Source organism: Rhinolophus hipposideros (assembly GCF_964194185.1).
Source record: "Rhinolophus hipposideros genome assembly, chromosome: 13".
Taxonomy (NCBI): Eukaryota; Metazoa; Chordata; class Mammalia; order Chiroptera; family Rhinolophidae; genus Rhinolophus; species Rhinolophus hipposideros.
Genome location: NC_138059.1, coordinates 12,509,339 through 12,525,452, shown reverse-complemented (window position 1 = coordinate 12,525,452; position 16,114 = coordinate 12,509,339). Strand labels below are relative to the sequence as shown.

The window sequence follows — 16,114 nt, the reverse complement described above, 5'->3', positions numbered from 1 at the left end:
GAAGGGGCTACAGGCAATGAGTATTGCCAGAAGCCAGTTAAGATAAGGTAAAAATGCTATATAAAATCCTCTGCAATTTATATTAAAATTTTTTTATTCTGAAAGTTCCACAAAATTTCTGGGCTTCCTGATAAAAATTGTAACATTTTGAGATAGCAGTGCTGGCCAGCCATCTCTTTTATTCCCTCTGCATATCTCTTTTTCTGAAGATGACAGCCAGCATGAACACAACACAGTTTAAAAAATGTAGTTTGCCTTTAAAGAGATTTAAAACAACTTTTTTTGAAGGCCTTCAAAGTTGGTTCGGTTTCTTATTGGAACTAAGGAATCGTAGTATTAAGAAACCATTAGTAAGATGGGGATAATACACTGGCAAGCTACTTTGCAAAGTTGGTTTAAGGATAAGAAGAATATATGAGAAGTATATTGAGTTCCTTAGAAGAAAAGCCTCAAAATGCGGTGCCTATCATTAAAATGTTTTAAGCTCTTCATAAAAATAACATATTATTTCTCAAATTACAGAGGGCTCTAACAGTGAAGGGGAAAAAAAGATTGTTCTTTCCAAAATAGAAATATTTTTCCAGTACTTTTGAGTTTAACAACTCTGAAAGCATCCAACAGTTTCTCTAACTTAAAAGTTTTTTAAGAGAAAGAGCTCATGATATATTTTGCAATTAGATGTTATCAGACCCAAGTTCTATGTGCTGAGTCTTAATCAACTGCAAGATTCCCCAGTTAATTATTATTTTTTTAAGTAGAAAAACACTTTTATCAACTACATTGAAAAGGCATAAGGTATGTTAGGGGGAATCAATGACAATAATGGGTAAGTTGGTGATAAAAACTATTAGTAGCTAACTGCATAATAGATTCTTGTCTGCAGAGTCTTTCTATATATAATATATTATAGCTATCCTATGAAGTTGAGGTTGTTCTAAGTCCCTCTTACAGAGGGGGAAACCTGGTCTTAGAGAAGCTAAAAGTGTGACAGAGGTGGACCTGGAATCTGACCCTAGGCCATTTTACTTTCAAGCCTCTGCTTATACTGAACTTACTGTAGCAGTAAAGAGTGTAGACTCAGACTGCCCAGGTTTCACATCCTGATTCTGTATTTATGTAGCTTCATGACCTTGGACAAGTCATTTTATCTTGCTGTACCCGACGTGTTTAAACAGAGATAATAAAAGTACCTGTACTTCATGGGGTTATTGAACGGATAATGGATGATAATGCACATAATAGCACAAAATAGATTTTCACTATTACGATCCTTATTCCTTTGCTTAATTTTATTTCTTGTGAAAGGAAAAACAGCTACGGTGGAGAACCATCTAAAAACTGTCCATTTTGCTGACCCGTTTGTAATCAACATGCCAGATCTGGGTGTCTGCCTCTAACACCTAGGCTATGGAAACTATTCATATTCTTAGCAACAGACTTTCCAGATCTTTCTGGGCCTGTCTCCAACCAGCCTGGACTGGGTTGCAGGCTGCAGTGACCTCCCTGAAGCGGCAGAGTCACACCGGATGACCCGAACATTTCATCAAGATGGTCTCTTATTTTCAACCTTTTGGATTGGAACACGGGCTTAGCTGAAGACTGGACAGATCTGCCCATGCGGTCACGGGCTCAGCTCAGAGCCTCTAACCTCCAGGAGGCCTGGGTTTTTGTCAGGTCAGTCGGGATGGCGGCCCTGCATCTGCCCAGATGACAGCTGAACGATTCAGGCCTCAAGGGGGCTTGAATGTCATCACTCTGGCCAAACCTTTGCAATCATCTGACTCAATGACATGGCACCGAGAAGCACAACAACCCAGGAAAAAGAAAATAAAAACCAAACCAATCAACACCTACAGGGGAAAATTCGTTCCTATTTCAGAGCCTAAAACCCTCCCAGGTTGAACCACTGACAAAAAAACCCTGCACAAGGGAGCTTAAGGGGAAAAACAACAATAAACCTATTAAGAAGAATCACTGACTTGAAGGCCATCCTTAGACTTATTTGCTTTACTATCTTCATCCGTGATATTTTGCTAAAGCTCATCAAAACCCCCCACCCCCAACATAGGGTTTAAAAGGGAAAGCAATTGACCCAAACAGGTAGTTTCAAGCTTTAGGTAAACACAGGACTGAAAACCCCAAATACCTTGGGGTCTAGAGTTAGCTGCAGTCGGACAAGGAATTGGACAGTGAGAACTATCAGAGGTGCAGAAGGTTTTCAAAACAAGTCAAGGTGCTTTATTTATGGCTTGCTTACTGCTGAATTCTCTCTTGCTAATGTTGCCACCAGAACCAGCGCTGGCTGCAGCGTGTTCCCATTTTTCCACAGGGGCTGGGAATGTCTCACTTGAGGTATCATGGCTGTCCCTGTCTGTCAGGACCAATCTCAGGGACATCCTAGCAGTATCTACATAAGAACTTGAAGTACGTTGAGGGAGAGGGAAGTTGAGTAGTCAGTCCACTCCCTGTTTTCCTCAAAATTCCCAGGGTCCTAAAAAGTTACTTTGGGGGAAACTACTTCGAGACAACTCAAAAAGACAACTCAACTTGAGAGGGAGGCTGGATAAGCCTTTGGGTTCTTAAGACTTACCCGTACGACGTAGTTAAATCTTCTGGAATCCAGAATGGCAGTTGAGAAGTCCAGCCTGTTGAAAGCTTCCCCCAACGTGCAGTAACCATGGCGCTGAACATGAGAAGAAGGTGTGCAGAAATTATTCCAGAGCAATCCACCTGGACTCTACTGAACGAGTTTGATGCCTGTCTTAGGTAACCATGGCCATTGGCTTTCCTGTGCTTTTTCTGAGAACCCATAAATATGGGGGTAGTGCAGCTGGCAACTGCTTTAGTCAGTGACTCACAGGTTAAACACCCCTCTTCGTGACTTGTACCATTTGGGTCTTTGTTCTCTGCACGCACTAGCCAGGGAAAACCATAAGCAGTTGCTTATCCAGGAAAGGTTGGGAGCTGGATATATGATGTGTGAGACGATGATGGTTGGTCCTGATAACGTACTCCTGGGAGGAACATTAGATCTACCTGTGTCAAGTTTGCCGGCTACCTTGCATCACATCTCTAGTGCTTTGCTCATTATGACCATCAGAAATGTTTTAAGGCTTCATGAAGAAGCAAAAGTTTTGAGCTTTGACCTATGAACTGGAGTAGAGAGCCCTGATTCACAGTCCCAGCTCTGCTCTGAGTATCTGGGTGGGCCAGGGTGTACCAATGACCCCCTCCGGGCCTTAAACCACAGGGGGAGCAGGATGACCTCCCAGGTCCCTGACAAGAGACCTTCTATCATTCTGTTATACTGCCCTGTATCCTAGCTGTCTGAGCAAATGCCTGTGTAGAGAGAAAAATATACAGAAAAGGGTTTTCTAAAGTGCCAGCAAATGTAGGTATTACAATGTCTTGTCCCCTTCTAAATCCAGCTTGGTGCCCCTCAGGGAAAAGGCACTAAAACTTCTGCTATAGTTAGTGACTAGCCCTTCTAGGGCTCAAACTTCACTGAGTTGCAGTCTAAAGAGATCTTAAAACAAAAAGGAGGCACAGCCCTGAGGGAAAGGACAGGGCTTTGTCATAATACATTTGACGTGGGCATATTAATCTTTATAAACTTTTTTACACATATTATCTCACTGAATGATTGGGGGGATCCACCTGGTGACTTTTTCTTCTCTCTCTGTAGCCCTAAATTCTGATGGTCAGATAATTAATAGTCTGCTAGTCACCACTACCCACATTCAAGAAGACAGTCAGGATTTGAAGTAATACTGTTGCCCAGTTTCCCACCTACTTTATTGAGGAAGGCATAAAGCTATGCATACTTTTTAATAAATTTATTCAACAGGTGGATGCTCACCTCTTTAGTGCTTCCTTTGTGAACATAGATCCATTTTTCTTGGTGGAAATCTACGGAGAGAAAAAAACCACCCAGCGTTAAAATTTGTGACATGCCCAAGATTTTAAACTTGTTTCCTTTTCACTTATTTCAAAAAAGTTTTGACGAAAAATACAAAAACTCTACTGACCATCTAAGAGGACACAAATGCTTAATTTCTGCAGTATATAAATACCGGCATTATAATTTACTTTGTCTGAAGCATTCCAAATCTTAGATACTCAGATTTAATATCTCATAGCTCCAAATTATATATACATGTATATATAAAAATCTAATACCCAAGTACAAGTTTGTTTTAAATGCCAAGGCTACAACTTATACCAGGGCATAAAAAACACTGAAATAAAACAGATACGTAATATGAGGAAACCATGCAGTACAGATGCATTAAACTAAAGATCTGTAATCTGCTTATTAATAGAACTTCATACTCTGTTAATATTCATATACAGCTTCTAGAAATGTTATAAGTATTTATACAAGGAAAGAGGGAGAAACAAATTTACTTTCAAAGCCTCAAAACACAGTTTAAAAGCAAACGCTGGACCTGATTCAGCTGACCATATCACTGTATAAATAACTAAATTAACTATGTTAAATATAAGTGACAAGCAGGAAAAAAACGCCCCAACTAGCAACTGACTTATAAACAAGACTATAAAGCACACATTAATCTCGCTCATAAAAGGCACAGCCAGGTTTCTGAGTGCAAAGATCCCAGTATCCTCTGTCAATGACACAGTAAACATTGAAGCAGATGTTTAACATGCGAGGTGTGATTTTTTTTTCTTCCAAAGAACCAATCCTTACAATCTTTGAACAGCTTTCTTCTTAAGTTCAAAACAAACGGCTTACACTGAGTTTTGGTTTTGCTGTTCAGCATGTCTTTCTTTCTCTTCTTGGCGGCAACATCATAATTCAGGCTGTTGAAAAGATTCTCCTTATTGTATACTTCCTTGTTGCAGTAACTAGGAGAAACAGAAGACAGGAGGGGATGTGCTGTAACAGCTATACTTTAATATGAGCTGTTTCTATAAATAACTTATTGGATTATAAAACACAAACATACATGCTTCTGAAACAAACCAATAAAGATTCCCCAAGAGAAGTCTAAACAGGCACAGACCTCCCTCTATTAGGCTCAAATATTGTCCCATCTCGGTGGAAGGCAGGGATGGGGGCTTCTGCTTCTTCTGAATTCCAAACAGTGCCTGCCATTGTATTTGACACACAGCCCTGTACTCTTTAATGAAGGGCAATGCAGGGTACTACAATATTACTTTAAGCAAAAAGGATGAATAGGGGGGAGGGAGAGGGGCATTACTGGTATCACTGTAATACACAATGCCTTCATTTTGCAAAAGCATGCACCCCAAGCTTTTTCAAAAGATATTATTCTTATACCATACAATTCTCCTATTTAAAGTGCACCCAAGCTGCTTTTAATTAGCGTGCTTGTATCATGCCTTAAAAACATGATCACATTTACAACAATCTGACTCAAAGTAAATTTCTGAAGAGTTTCCACAGAAGGGGTGCAGGAGAAATAATGAGGTGTCATGAGAAGGTAGGTTCTCGACTCTCCCAACTCCCTTGGGGCAGGTTTTCTAATGCCAACCAATAAAACATAAATTAGGTTTTTTAAAAATTACACTACCAATGTATCAGAGTCCTTTAATGTTATGAGTTGCTCTGCTGAATTTGAAATGTGATTTGATATATCTTTTTTGGACATACACCTATGGAGTAAAATAAGTTATACCTGTACTTCTCCATTCCATGGACATTGTGTAATGGTAAAAAAAAAAAAAAAAAAAAGTGTTTGAAACACGTTCCAGGGTCCTATTGCTACAATAGTCTCTCAAGTAGTACTTCAGTAAGTACAATAAGTATCTTGCTAAAATGCTTGCATGTGACGTCACCAGCAGTATACTCAATGTTTCTGGACCCACAGGGATAAGCATGATGGGTAACTAATCATTTGTTAATCTTCCCCGTAAGACCCTGTTTAACACTATCGACTGAGTTTCCTAATATCTTTAGCCTTCTCCTTTTCATTCAGGAACACAGGATATTTTTAGGTTTCAGAGAGATTTCTGCAGAAAGGTCCTCTCTCAGAGGTACTTTCTTAGGCAAGCCAAGGGTGAATGTTTTGGGCCAGGCTTTGTGTTGCACGTGAGTGTGTGTTTGTCTACTTGCATAACGACAGGGGTACCAAACCACCAACCAGTCAATTATCTACTCCAAGGTCAGCAGGAAAAGAGGCGCAGAACAAAGGGAGGGCAGAATTCTGAGTCCTGAAAGCTAACTTAAGAAATTTCAATCCAAGTTGAGGAGAAGGGGCAAAAATGGAAGGTCACTTGTCTGGTCCATGATGTACCAAAGCCGAGAACAGCTTTGAAAAGCAGTTAGGACATTCTGTGTGCAAAAATACCACAGGAAGCTTTATTTTTAAAAGAAAACATGCACTATAGACAAAACCTAGAGCCTAAATTCCACCTATAGAGAACCATAAACTGAAGCTTATGGTTCTTATTCTCAATCACACACTTAAGGTGTAGCAGAAGATTTTCAGAGTCTGGGCCATAGGCTGTGACCATTCCTTAGAAATTTTAAATATTTGTATTTCATCTGATTCTTTTCTAATTGAAAACATTCCTCAACGGAATTGGAGCACTTGCTTTACTCACAGAAATGACAATAAGGTGCTTTAAATCCGAGTGACTCATTTCCAAAGCTAGTTTCAGAAGAATCTGACATAACTGATGATGTTCTCGCCCTGTAGAATGTACAAAAGCTTTAACCAAAGAGAAATCCTGCACTTTTGGCTTGGTTCTTAGGCTTTGGACCCCAGAGGTAGGTCCTGGAAGGAAGGGCTAAGGGGTTTACTTATGTTGCCTGCTTATATGTTGTCTTTTAAGCAATGATATGTTCAATTAGAGGCTATTTTCAGAGGTCAATTATGTCTATTGCAAGGAACTGCAAAGCCAATGGAAAAATTACAACAGAAAATTTTTAACAAGAAAAGCCACCACGATTTAGGAACGGTGACATTTATTTATTTATTTATTTTAAAATAAGCAAAACCAGTTAAAGAGGCTGCTTTCTTCATTAAGATCAATCATAGCCAGTAAGTTGCTATTTTGTAGTCAGTTCTTACTAATCTTGATTTTTATAGGCACAGGCCTAGAATGAATAACAGGTCTCCTAGCCCTATTATACTAACATCGCATTCCAAGATACTTTAAGGCAACTTTAGAAAAAGTGGAAAGATTTCAAAGGAAGATCATTTTGGCAGCAGAGACAAAGGGAAAGGAGGGGAAAAAAACAAAGCCCTATTTCTCATTTCATTTGCAATAACAGGCCATTTAAGAAAGCAGTGGCAGCCCCAAAGGGTTTAGTTGCAGAGTAAGGCCAGTGAGATTTCCATGCTAATTTGCTCCAACAAATTGTCCTACTCAGATGGCTAGTACCCGGATTGCTTGGTAAAAAAACGAAAAACAAACAAAAAAACCCCCACAAAAAACCAGCCTACTGTATAAAGGGCTTAGAACAGTGGGTTGCACTCAGTAAGCATTCATAAAATCGTAACTATTATTTTTATTTTCTTATGCACTACTCATCCAAGGAACCAAGGTAAACTTCCTGCTTCCTGGTTTAGCCTTAGCTATATTGGAAAGCAACATCAAAGTTTTCAACGCAAGGCTGGAGGTTTGAAGAAGGGTGGCCGGGGCACAGATAGCTGAGATTACTTATCTGGGGGTGGAGGGGGCGGGAGGGGGTTGTTGGTGAGAAGGGCTATCTGAGGTGCCTCAACCACCACTTCCTTGAAGCATTCTTGGATCACCCCAATTCATTCTGAGTTCTTTCTTGAATTCTTAAATCTGCCCCATCAGATTTAACACCTGTCATCCTTCTCTATTTTATGTAGTGTCAACTTTTTGAGGAGGGGGGGCCCTGCTTTAAGCTTATCTGAAATCCTCAGTTTGGGGCACTTAGCTGTGATGGGCTTTGTACCATTTTGCTGCTGGAGGAGAACAGGACCCAAGACCACAGAAAGAATGGCCAGCAGAGTCCAGAGAAGGAGTACAATACAGATAAGTTGTGGTCAACACTAAACCCCAGCCCCCAGGCTGAAACACACCAAATGTACCCATCATCCCTGACTCTTGTTTGGGCAGCTCACACAATGGTATGTGGAATTAGAGAAGTGTACCGTGTCTCTGTAGTCCTCTGTTTTATATCCCCCGCCCCCTTTTTGAAAGGGCCTGCCTTTTGTTTTCTCCTAACAGGAGAGGCATTCAACTTCACCTGTGTAGGCAGGCACTCAGCCCAAACCTGACATCACAGAGAAACAGCACCAAGACTGAAAACAGTGGGGATATTTGAGACTACAGACCCAGGTCGCAGAAGGCCAACCGCTTTTAAGAACTTGGCAGACTTCTCATGCTAAGTAGGGAAGAGATTGTTTACAATTGCTGGGGAAAAAAAATACAGCACTCCACAAACAAACAGCTGGCTGCTTTGCTAGGAGCTACCAAATGATTCCTAAACTCTGACTCATCAGAGAACCGCAGGCAGTCACTAGATCGATCACCATTTGTGATAATGATGGTGCGTGTGACAGCTGTAGCTCAGAAGGTGTGAAATGGAAGGAAAGAAAGGAGACTCATGAAGGAGACAAAGTGGGCGGGAAGCTACAGATCCTAGGTGAGGTTCAACTTTTGTGGTCAGTTAAAACCATCTTACTGTGGAGAGAGAGGCACCACTATTTACTATAACAGGGGAGTGATACCAGCTTATCTCCTGGAGCAGGTACAGGGGGAATCTCTACAAACCAGAAGCTCTGTATTTGGAATCCTCTCCTGCTGAACCCAATGGCCTGCTTTCCCTGGAGGCGCATCCCACAGTTATATTTGGGTGAGCCACTGTGACACAGCTCAGCAGATCATTGCTGTACCTCCCTAGAAAGAATCTGAACTGTTAGAAATGAAGTATCACAATATTAGATCATCGTTCCTTGGGAACGAGGAAGAAGGAAGGAAGCTTCTACTCTACTAGGACAGAATAATTTAGGCATGATTGGTAACTCGAGTCCCCAAGAGACATAGTCTGGTGACAATAGGTGATTTTCTTATTTTTCTGTAAGTAAATTCTCTGATTTCCCATAAACAAAATTTCTTTGTAGTGCTCCCCAAAATGCTCAGGGTCTATCTAAAAGTTTCTTTAACGTAAAGGTCTTGTCTCCCCTGACAGGCTTCCAAGACTAAATACTGTTGTTGTTGTTTCCCCCATTGGGGGCAAAGGGAGTTTGATGCTTTATAAATCACAAACAGATTGGGGGCTCTGGAGGTCAAGTTGTCAAAATAATCATATTTTCTTGATAGTTTTCTTAAAATTCAGTGTCAAGGGCTCAGCCAACCCCTGGTCTCAGTAAATGGGAACCTGGCTGTCACAGACCACTTACTGAAGTCAACTTAAGGGTGTGCAGGTTGGCCTGGTGTTTAACCAAAAGGCGTGGAGGGAAAAAGGCATCCAAGAGTGACCAGGCTGCACAGACCCCCTCTGGACCCACTCTCACTGCTCTCCTCACCTGGGCCAAATGCCAGGCATTTGGAAGTCAACCGTTGAGATCCAGGACAGATTCCAGACCACCTAACTTATTAATAAGGTATTTGGTACTTCTGTGCTATTAACCAACGGGAGCACCTGGCTCAGTGGACCTCGGATTTTCCACCAGGCTGACAGCTAAGGTGGGACCTCGAGCCCAGGGGCTCAGCAGAGCCAGGAGGTCTTTCTGCAGTTGATAAGCACCAGTTGAAATGGGGGTGCACTCATCATACAAAGAAAACGAACCTAACGGGTCACTGAGGAAACAGGTACAAATGCTTGGTCCTCCCAGAAGCACAAGACTTGTGGGTTTCATCCCCCTCCTCCCTGCCCTCCTCCTCAGCTTTGCAGCGCCTAGTCCTGACCACTGCTCAGCAAGTCTGCTCTGCAAGCGCTGGTGCCCCAGGGACAATCTGGCCGTCCCTTCCTGGTTACTCATCCTCTCTGCCCATTCTGTGGTCGCCTGTGCGTGGGAAGAGCCTGGCGGCGCTCCGGGCGGAACCCGCGTTCAATGCCGTCACCCTACTGCGCCCACAGCGCTGGGGCGCTTCAAGCCCCACCATCTCAGCGGTGAAAGGTGCGCGGCCCACTCGCCCGCGCCCCCACACTTGCAAACTGCGCCACTCCGGCGTCCTTAAGGCAGGGCACCCCTCACGTTGCGTGCTTAAGTTTGAGCATTGGTGAACAAGATCCGCGTCTGTCGTCAGATTCTCGGAGGGACTCGGGGTTCTGTAAGGAGCCCTGCCCACTTGCAGACGCTGACCTTGAACAATAAGAGAAACCGAATCCCCCGAATCCCGTGCTCTGGCGACCTCTGCAGAAACCCGGCCACTCGTTCCCGTACCCCCGGTCAGAGGCCCCCTCCGTACCCTCTTCCAAGCTTGCTGGCCCGCTCCCCTCGCTCTCCCCGCGACAACCCTGCCCCCCCCACCCCCAACCCGCCCGCGTCTGTTTCGCGGGGCTGGAAGTTGGTGGTGGAACCACTTACCTGCTGAGGTCGCTCACGAAGCTGCCGCTCTTCTCGTCCAGGAAGCGCTTCCAGCCGTCGGCCGTCTTCACCCAGCTCTGCCCGGGGGACCGCCAGTCCTGCCCGAGGAACGGCATGGCACCGCCACTGGACGCGACCGACGGACGCCGCGGACTGACGGACGGGAGCGGCCCGGCGGCCTCGGGGACGCGCTGCCCGGGCCGGACGCTCGGGGTGCTGGGGCGGGCGGCGGGGACCCCGCGTGCAAGGCTGCGGGTTTCGGGGTGCGGCCCGGCGTGCGTGCCTCGGCGGAGGGCGCTGCGCTGGGGAGGGTCTCTCGGCGCGCGGGGCTCAGTGTGCGGCGCCGCTGCCCCAGCCGCCGTATTTATCCCGAGCCGCCGGCCGCGGCTCTTTGTTGCCGGAAGAGCCGCCTGCTCTTAGCCCGGCCCCCCCGGCCCGGAGGCCACGTGGCTTTGTTTATGGGCTCTGCTTGTTTTCCGTGGCGCCCGCGGCTCCCGCGCCTCTGGCTGTTGCACAACCGCGCGCGGGTGGAAACTTGAAGCCCCGCCGCGAGTCTGGGGCTCCCGCTGCCCCCCCCCCCCCGCTTCTGTCCGCCCCGCGCTCCCTCCCCGCCCCCCGGGCGCAGCGGCCCCCGCCCCGAGAGCCAGGCCCGGCGCTCCGGAAGCCGCGTCCCATCCTCCGGGAGCTCCTGGGCTGGCGGGGTGCTGGGAGAAGGAGGCCGGAGGGACGTCGGGAGCGCTGCGAGGTGGGGGTGGGAAAGAGGGACGGCTCCCCTCCCACTCGCGAGCCGTCACCATCGGGCCCTGCAGTCTGAGCAGCTCTCCGGGAGCGGGGCCCCAGCGCGGCGCCGGCAGGAGCAGGGGTGGGGGTGGCGCGCGGCCACCCGAGCCTTCTCGCCACTTAGCCCCCACTCTTGGACCGAAGAGGGATAGCCCCGTACCCCACTCTGCCCCCGACTGTCGTTAACTAGTCCGCTGGCAGGCTTGTTTCCGGGTGACAGAGGGGAGAGGACAGGGAGGCATCTGGTCCCCGCGGGGTGGAAGTCGAGAAAAGAGACAACCCCCCACCCCACCCTAAGCACGCGTCCGCGGCGCCTGACCCCCGGCACGAAGACGCCAGGGACGATGTAAGAGGTGCCCTAGCCCTGCACACTCTCCTCTACACCTTCTCTTGGGCTCCGGGGGCTGGGCGTTTGTTTTGAAGAACAACTGTACACTCCTTTGCCCTCTGTTCGGCATCTTTTGAGCTATTAGTCCTCTCCCAGGAAATAACAGGGCAAGCGTTTTCGTTTTGGTGAGCGTTAGTTAAGGGAAAGGGGCCCAGAATGCCCCTCAGAACCACTGATGGGGGCTAAAGGACCTGCGCTGTGAATGCCACATGAAAGCATGCCCCCCCCCCCACAGAAGGGTTGGGCCAGTGACCTACCCAGGGTCACAAAGCTAGGTAGTTCTTCACAAGCCTTAGTACAATCTGAAAGTACCCTTTTTGCTTTCACTTTTTTTTGGGTTTTTTTTTTTTTTTTTTTTTTTTTTTTTTTTTTTTTTTGGTAACAATCTATCCATCTCTGCCGAATGCAAACTCCATGCTAGCTACCGGTAGTCCATCATGCCCATACAGCATCCCAACACCTTGACCGGTCTGGAGTGGACAGCCATTCAATAACGCTTTGCCGTGTGAAGAGGTGAATGGATGTGGGAGGGTGCTGGCACCAGGGTAGCTTCTTGCCCTTCATGACTTCTAGTTATGAGGCTTCACATTCTGAGCCGTTTGGCAATGAGATTGCACAGAGCAGTCACAGCAGAATAAAAATTCCGTGCTCCAGAATTAGCTTCCAACTGGATCTGTCCATATCCCTTCCTCTGCAGCCACCAAAACCTTCCATTCCACTGACTCTGTGCGATCTTTAAGGCTCGGAGTAGACAAAGAAATTGTGCATGTCTTGGGAAGGTATATGTTGGAAGGTGAAGATGTTTTTTAAGAAAGTCTGTTTTCAAGTAGCCAGGTTAATAATCACTAGTTATGCACATGCAAGCTACATCCACAGTAAGCTGTAGAAATCACAGGAGGCAGGCAATTTGGATGATTCTAATTCTGCTAGAGTGACATACTGCCTGTCCAATCTGGATGAATGAGTTAAATTCTGGAGGCTCAATTTTCTCAGCTGTCAAGAAAGAATACCGCGTTTCCCCCCAAATAAGACTGGGTCTTACATTAATTTTTGCTCCAAAAGACGCATTAGGGCGTATTTTTAGGGGATGTCTTATTTTTTCATGTACATCAATCTACATTTATTCAAATATGGTCATGCCATCTTCTTCTGGAACACAGTCATAATGTACTAAATGTGACCGTCTGGCTGATGATCTTAATTGGGGCTTGTTTTCGGAGTAGGTCTTATTTTCGGGAAACATGGTAGAGCCTAGAATGCCTACCCTTTCAGGATTGTTAGGAAGTGTGGTAAATGGGACTATTGGTGTTAGGTTTCAGACACCCTGACCTATGGATAGAGAGCCATGTCTGCAAGAAAACAACAAAATATCTGTTGGCTGCACCTGCAGACAGCCATGTGCGTTCCTTTATCAGCCGGCCTATATCAATTGGTAACAGTTCTTTCCTCCTCCTTGGTAGTGTTAAGTACCCACACGACCCATGGCCTGTTAGTGATGTGTACTTCCCTGATTTTGACATTGGGCTTGGCCACGGGACTTGCTTTGGCCAGTGGAATGCTTGTGGACGTGATGTGAGCAGAGGATATGTGTGTGTTTGCACGGTTGGGCTTGTCCCCTTGTGTTTCCACCAATGCCATGGCAAGAGCACACCCTGGGTAGCCACTGCTCCTCCAGCCTTGGTCGCAGGATTGGACACAGGAGCGGACACACACTCCAGATGCCCCACAGATATGTTAGCAAGAAATAAATGTTTACTGTTGAATGCCACTGAGATTATTGTGGTCTTTCATTACGCAACATTATTGTGTTAATAGCAGACTACTACAAAGGGTTGCGTGGCTGAAAGATTGTGAAAGTATTTTTTTAATTTCTAAAATTCAAGCATAAGTGGAAAATCAAAATTTTTTTCTGTCCTTTTAGGTTAAGAACTAATCGCAGGAACCCACAATGTTTGTCTCTAGTCCTACAGCTGTATCCTTCTCAAAAAAAGAAAGAAAAGAAAAAGTTGTGGCTATCAGATCTTAACTGAGGCTTCTTCTGAAGCATGAGTGACTGCTTTAGATTTCTTACGCCATTAAAAATCTAACTGGATCCTTCTTCAAACACATGGTTTCTACCGAGAAGCCTTGTAATGCTGAGCTCCTCAAAACAAAGACTACGCTAGGCCATGTCAGGAACAGTTATCTTCCCATCACATGTTGGCTTGACTTTGCAGAAGACTCTGTGAGTGGAAGCCTTATCATGGCTGACCATTTGAAAATCACAAAGGCAGAGTATCAGTGTCGTAGCTTTGGACTGAAGACACAGAGGCAGAGGATACTCGGAGAATTTCACAAGGCACAGACTGGGGAGGACCAGCATGTCCTGAGGGCTCGAGCAGAGCACACCATGTGTGTACCACGCCGTGAGTTCCATAGTGTGGACACTGAGCTCGTGCTTCTCCTGAGTAGCTTGGTGCAACAGGTTGCCCAGATTCTATGCTGGGTATTTGGTTTTCTGATTTTTTTTTTTTTAATGTGTGCTTCTCTCTTACGGGGCTCTTTGTTGGTAGGGCTGTGTCTTAGTGGTTTGGTTACCACAGTGCCTAGCGTGGTGATGGGTACATGACAGGCAATCAATAAATAACACAATAAATTTTTTGAACTACGCTGGGATGCTGTTATTCCCATATCTTCACCTATTGACATCTTATTACTTCTAAGGACATAGCAAGGTGGGGAAGAGAGAGGGTTGGCACCCCCAAATTCTACCCTCATAGCTGAATTCTCTAACAGTCATGCGTTACCAGCTGGTGAGGCTAATAGTGAAGGTGATCAAAAGGTAGCATCTTAGAAAAAAATGTTTGAATGTGTTTGTTCCCCTGATAGCAGATGTCATTCATGCTGAGGATACTGTGCCAAACCAACACTTTGCAAAGATAGTCCTGTTTAATACTATTTACGAAAGCTTGTGAGCTAAGTATTGTTATTTCCATTTTATAGACAAGAAAGCTGAGGCTCAGAAAACTTAATAGCCTGCCTAATATCACCCAGCTAGTAGGTGGTGGAACCCAAGCTGCTACCCAGGTCTATTGCAAATGCCAACTGGAGCCAGATCGACTGAGTTCAAATTATAGTTCCCCACATAAATAGCTGTGTGCCCTTGGACAAGTTACTTAACCTCTCTGTGCCACAGTTTTCTCATTTTTGAAATGGGAACAATGATAGTACCTATCTCAAAAGGTGTTGTGAAAATGTGTTGAGATAATTAATGTGTCTGGAATACCTATAATGGTGCCAATGCCAATGGTAGTTATTATAATATTATTATTTTTATGCAAAGTTCACACCTCCATCTTTTTCTTCCTTAAGGCCCTGTCTGTCTTCGCCACCGAATTTTCCAGATATGGGAAAATGTGTCAGTTGGAGCAAACTGTACAACGAAATGATAGTTTTCATATTATTAGTTACTCTTTATTGCACTTGAACTATGGACATGAGTCTTATTCTGTTCAGAAGACTACATTTTCAAAGGTAAACCCAGTACAATTGTAGCCTGCCTATTACCTCATAAGGTTGTTTAGAGAACCTGTTTGTGGAAATAACTGAAAAACTTGATAAAGATGAAGTGTGCTGTTATTTCTAAACCAAAATGACATTCGTTTATACTTTTGGCTGACTGTAAATGAGGGACTGACTACTCACTGAATTGTAATGGTGTTTTGTTTTTTCATAGTTTCTCTTTCTGAAAGGGTGCTTTTTCTGTGTGTGTGAAAAATACTTATCAACAGTTGTTGTAAGTTAAAAATAACTTTAGCTGTTGGGTGGGGCAGGGGCTGGAATCAACCAAATCTGTTGGCTCACCCTTCCAAATTAGAGTGAATTTTATGAAGGAACAGCTGGAGGAACTCAGTTTATTAAATTCAACTGGTCAGTGTTGTCACAAGGAATGTATGTTTAATGCCACAGCAATTTGCATATGACCTTACACCCAGTCCCTCTGGTGGGGGAGGGGCATTCTTGAAACTGTGAACTATGTCCTCCTCTGTTAGGTGTGTTTGAGCAGAAACTGCTGGCTGTGTGTTATTTTTGGGTCTCGGGCTGCCATGAGTCCTACCGACTAAATTCAAGTTGGTCAGACACATGTCACTGAAAATATTCTCATTACTTTAATGAGAATCATTTGATATTCCTCAAATGTGGCCCTGGCTGTGTTTTTGAAAGAGGGTCAAGGACATTTTGCTATAATCCTCCTTGTTTCATAGCCCAATCGTTGAATTTTAATGAAAATTCTTTATTTTTCTTTTAATAAGTGGCAAAAATAATTTGGAGACAAGACTGCTAACTTTTGTATAATATAGGGAAATGAATGAAGCCACAACATTTACACCAGTTGCCCAGACTTCCACCGTCTTTTTTTAAAAACACAAATTTTAAAATGAGGATGTTAAATGTGTTATGGTAAATC

The 16,114-nt window shown here is 44.7% G+C and overlaps 2 protein-coding genes across 2 annotated transcripts in view; one reads left to right on the top strand and one right to left on the bottom strand.

The window, feature by feature from the left end:
* Positions 1-11,081, bottom strand: part of FBXO32 (F-box protein 32) — a 29,255-nt gene extending 18,174 nt beyond the window's left edge. Inside the window, exons 1-4 of the mRNA XM_081070750.1 lie at positions 10,500-11,081; positions 4,757-4,869; positions 3,860-3,909; positions 2,591-2,683 (exon numbers count right to left, since the gene is read on the bottom strand). Of these exons, the coding sequence (XP_080926876.1) occupies positions 2,591-2,683; positions 3,860-3,909; positions 4,757-4,869; positions 10,500-10,615 (372 nt within the window). The 5' untranslated portion in view covers positions 10,616-11,081. The remainder of the gene's footprint in view (positions 1-2,590; positions 2,684-3,859; positions 3,910-4,756; positions 4,870-10,499) is intronic.
* Positions 1-15,344, top strand: part of NTAQ1 (N-terminal glutamine amidase 1) — an 85,794-nt gene extending 70,450 nt beyond the window's left edge. Inside the window, exon 6 of the mRNA XM_081070092.1 lies at positions 15,019-15,344. Coding sequence (XP_080926218.1) covers positions 15,019-15,095 — 77 coding nt within the window. The 3' untranslated portion in view covers positions 15,096-15,344. The remainder of the gene's footprint in view (positions 1-15,018) is intronic.
* The last annotated feature ends 770 nt before the right edge of the window (positions 15,345-16,114 follow it).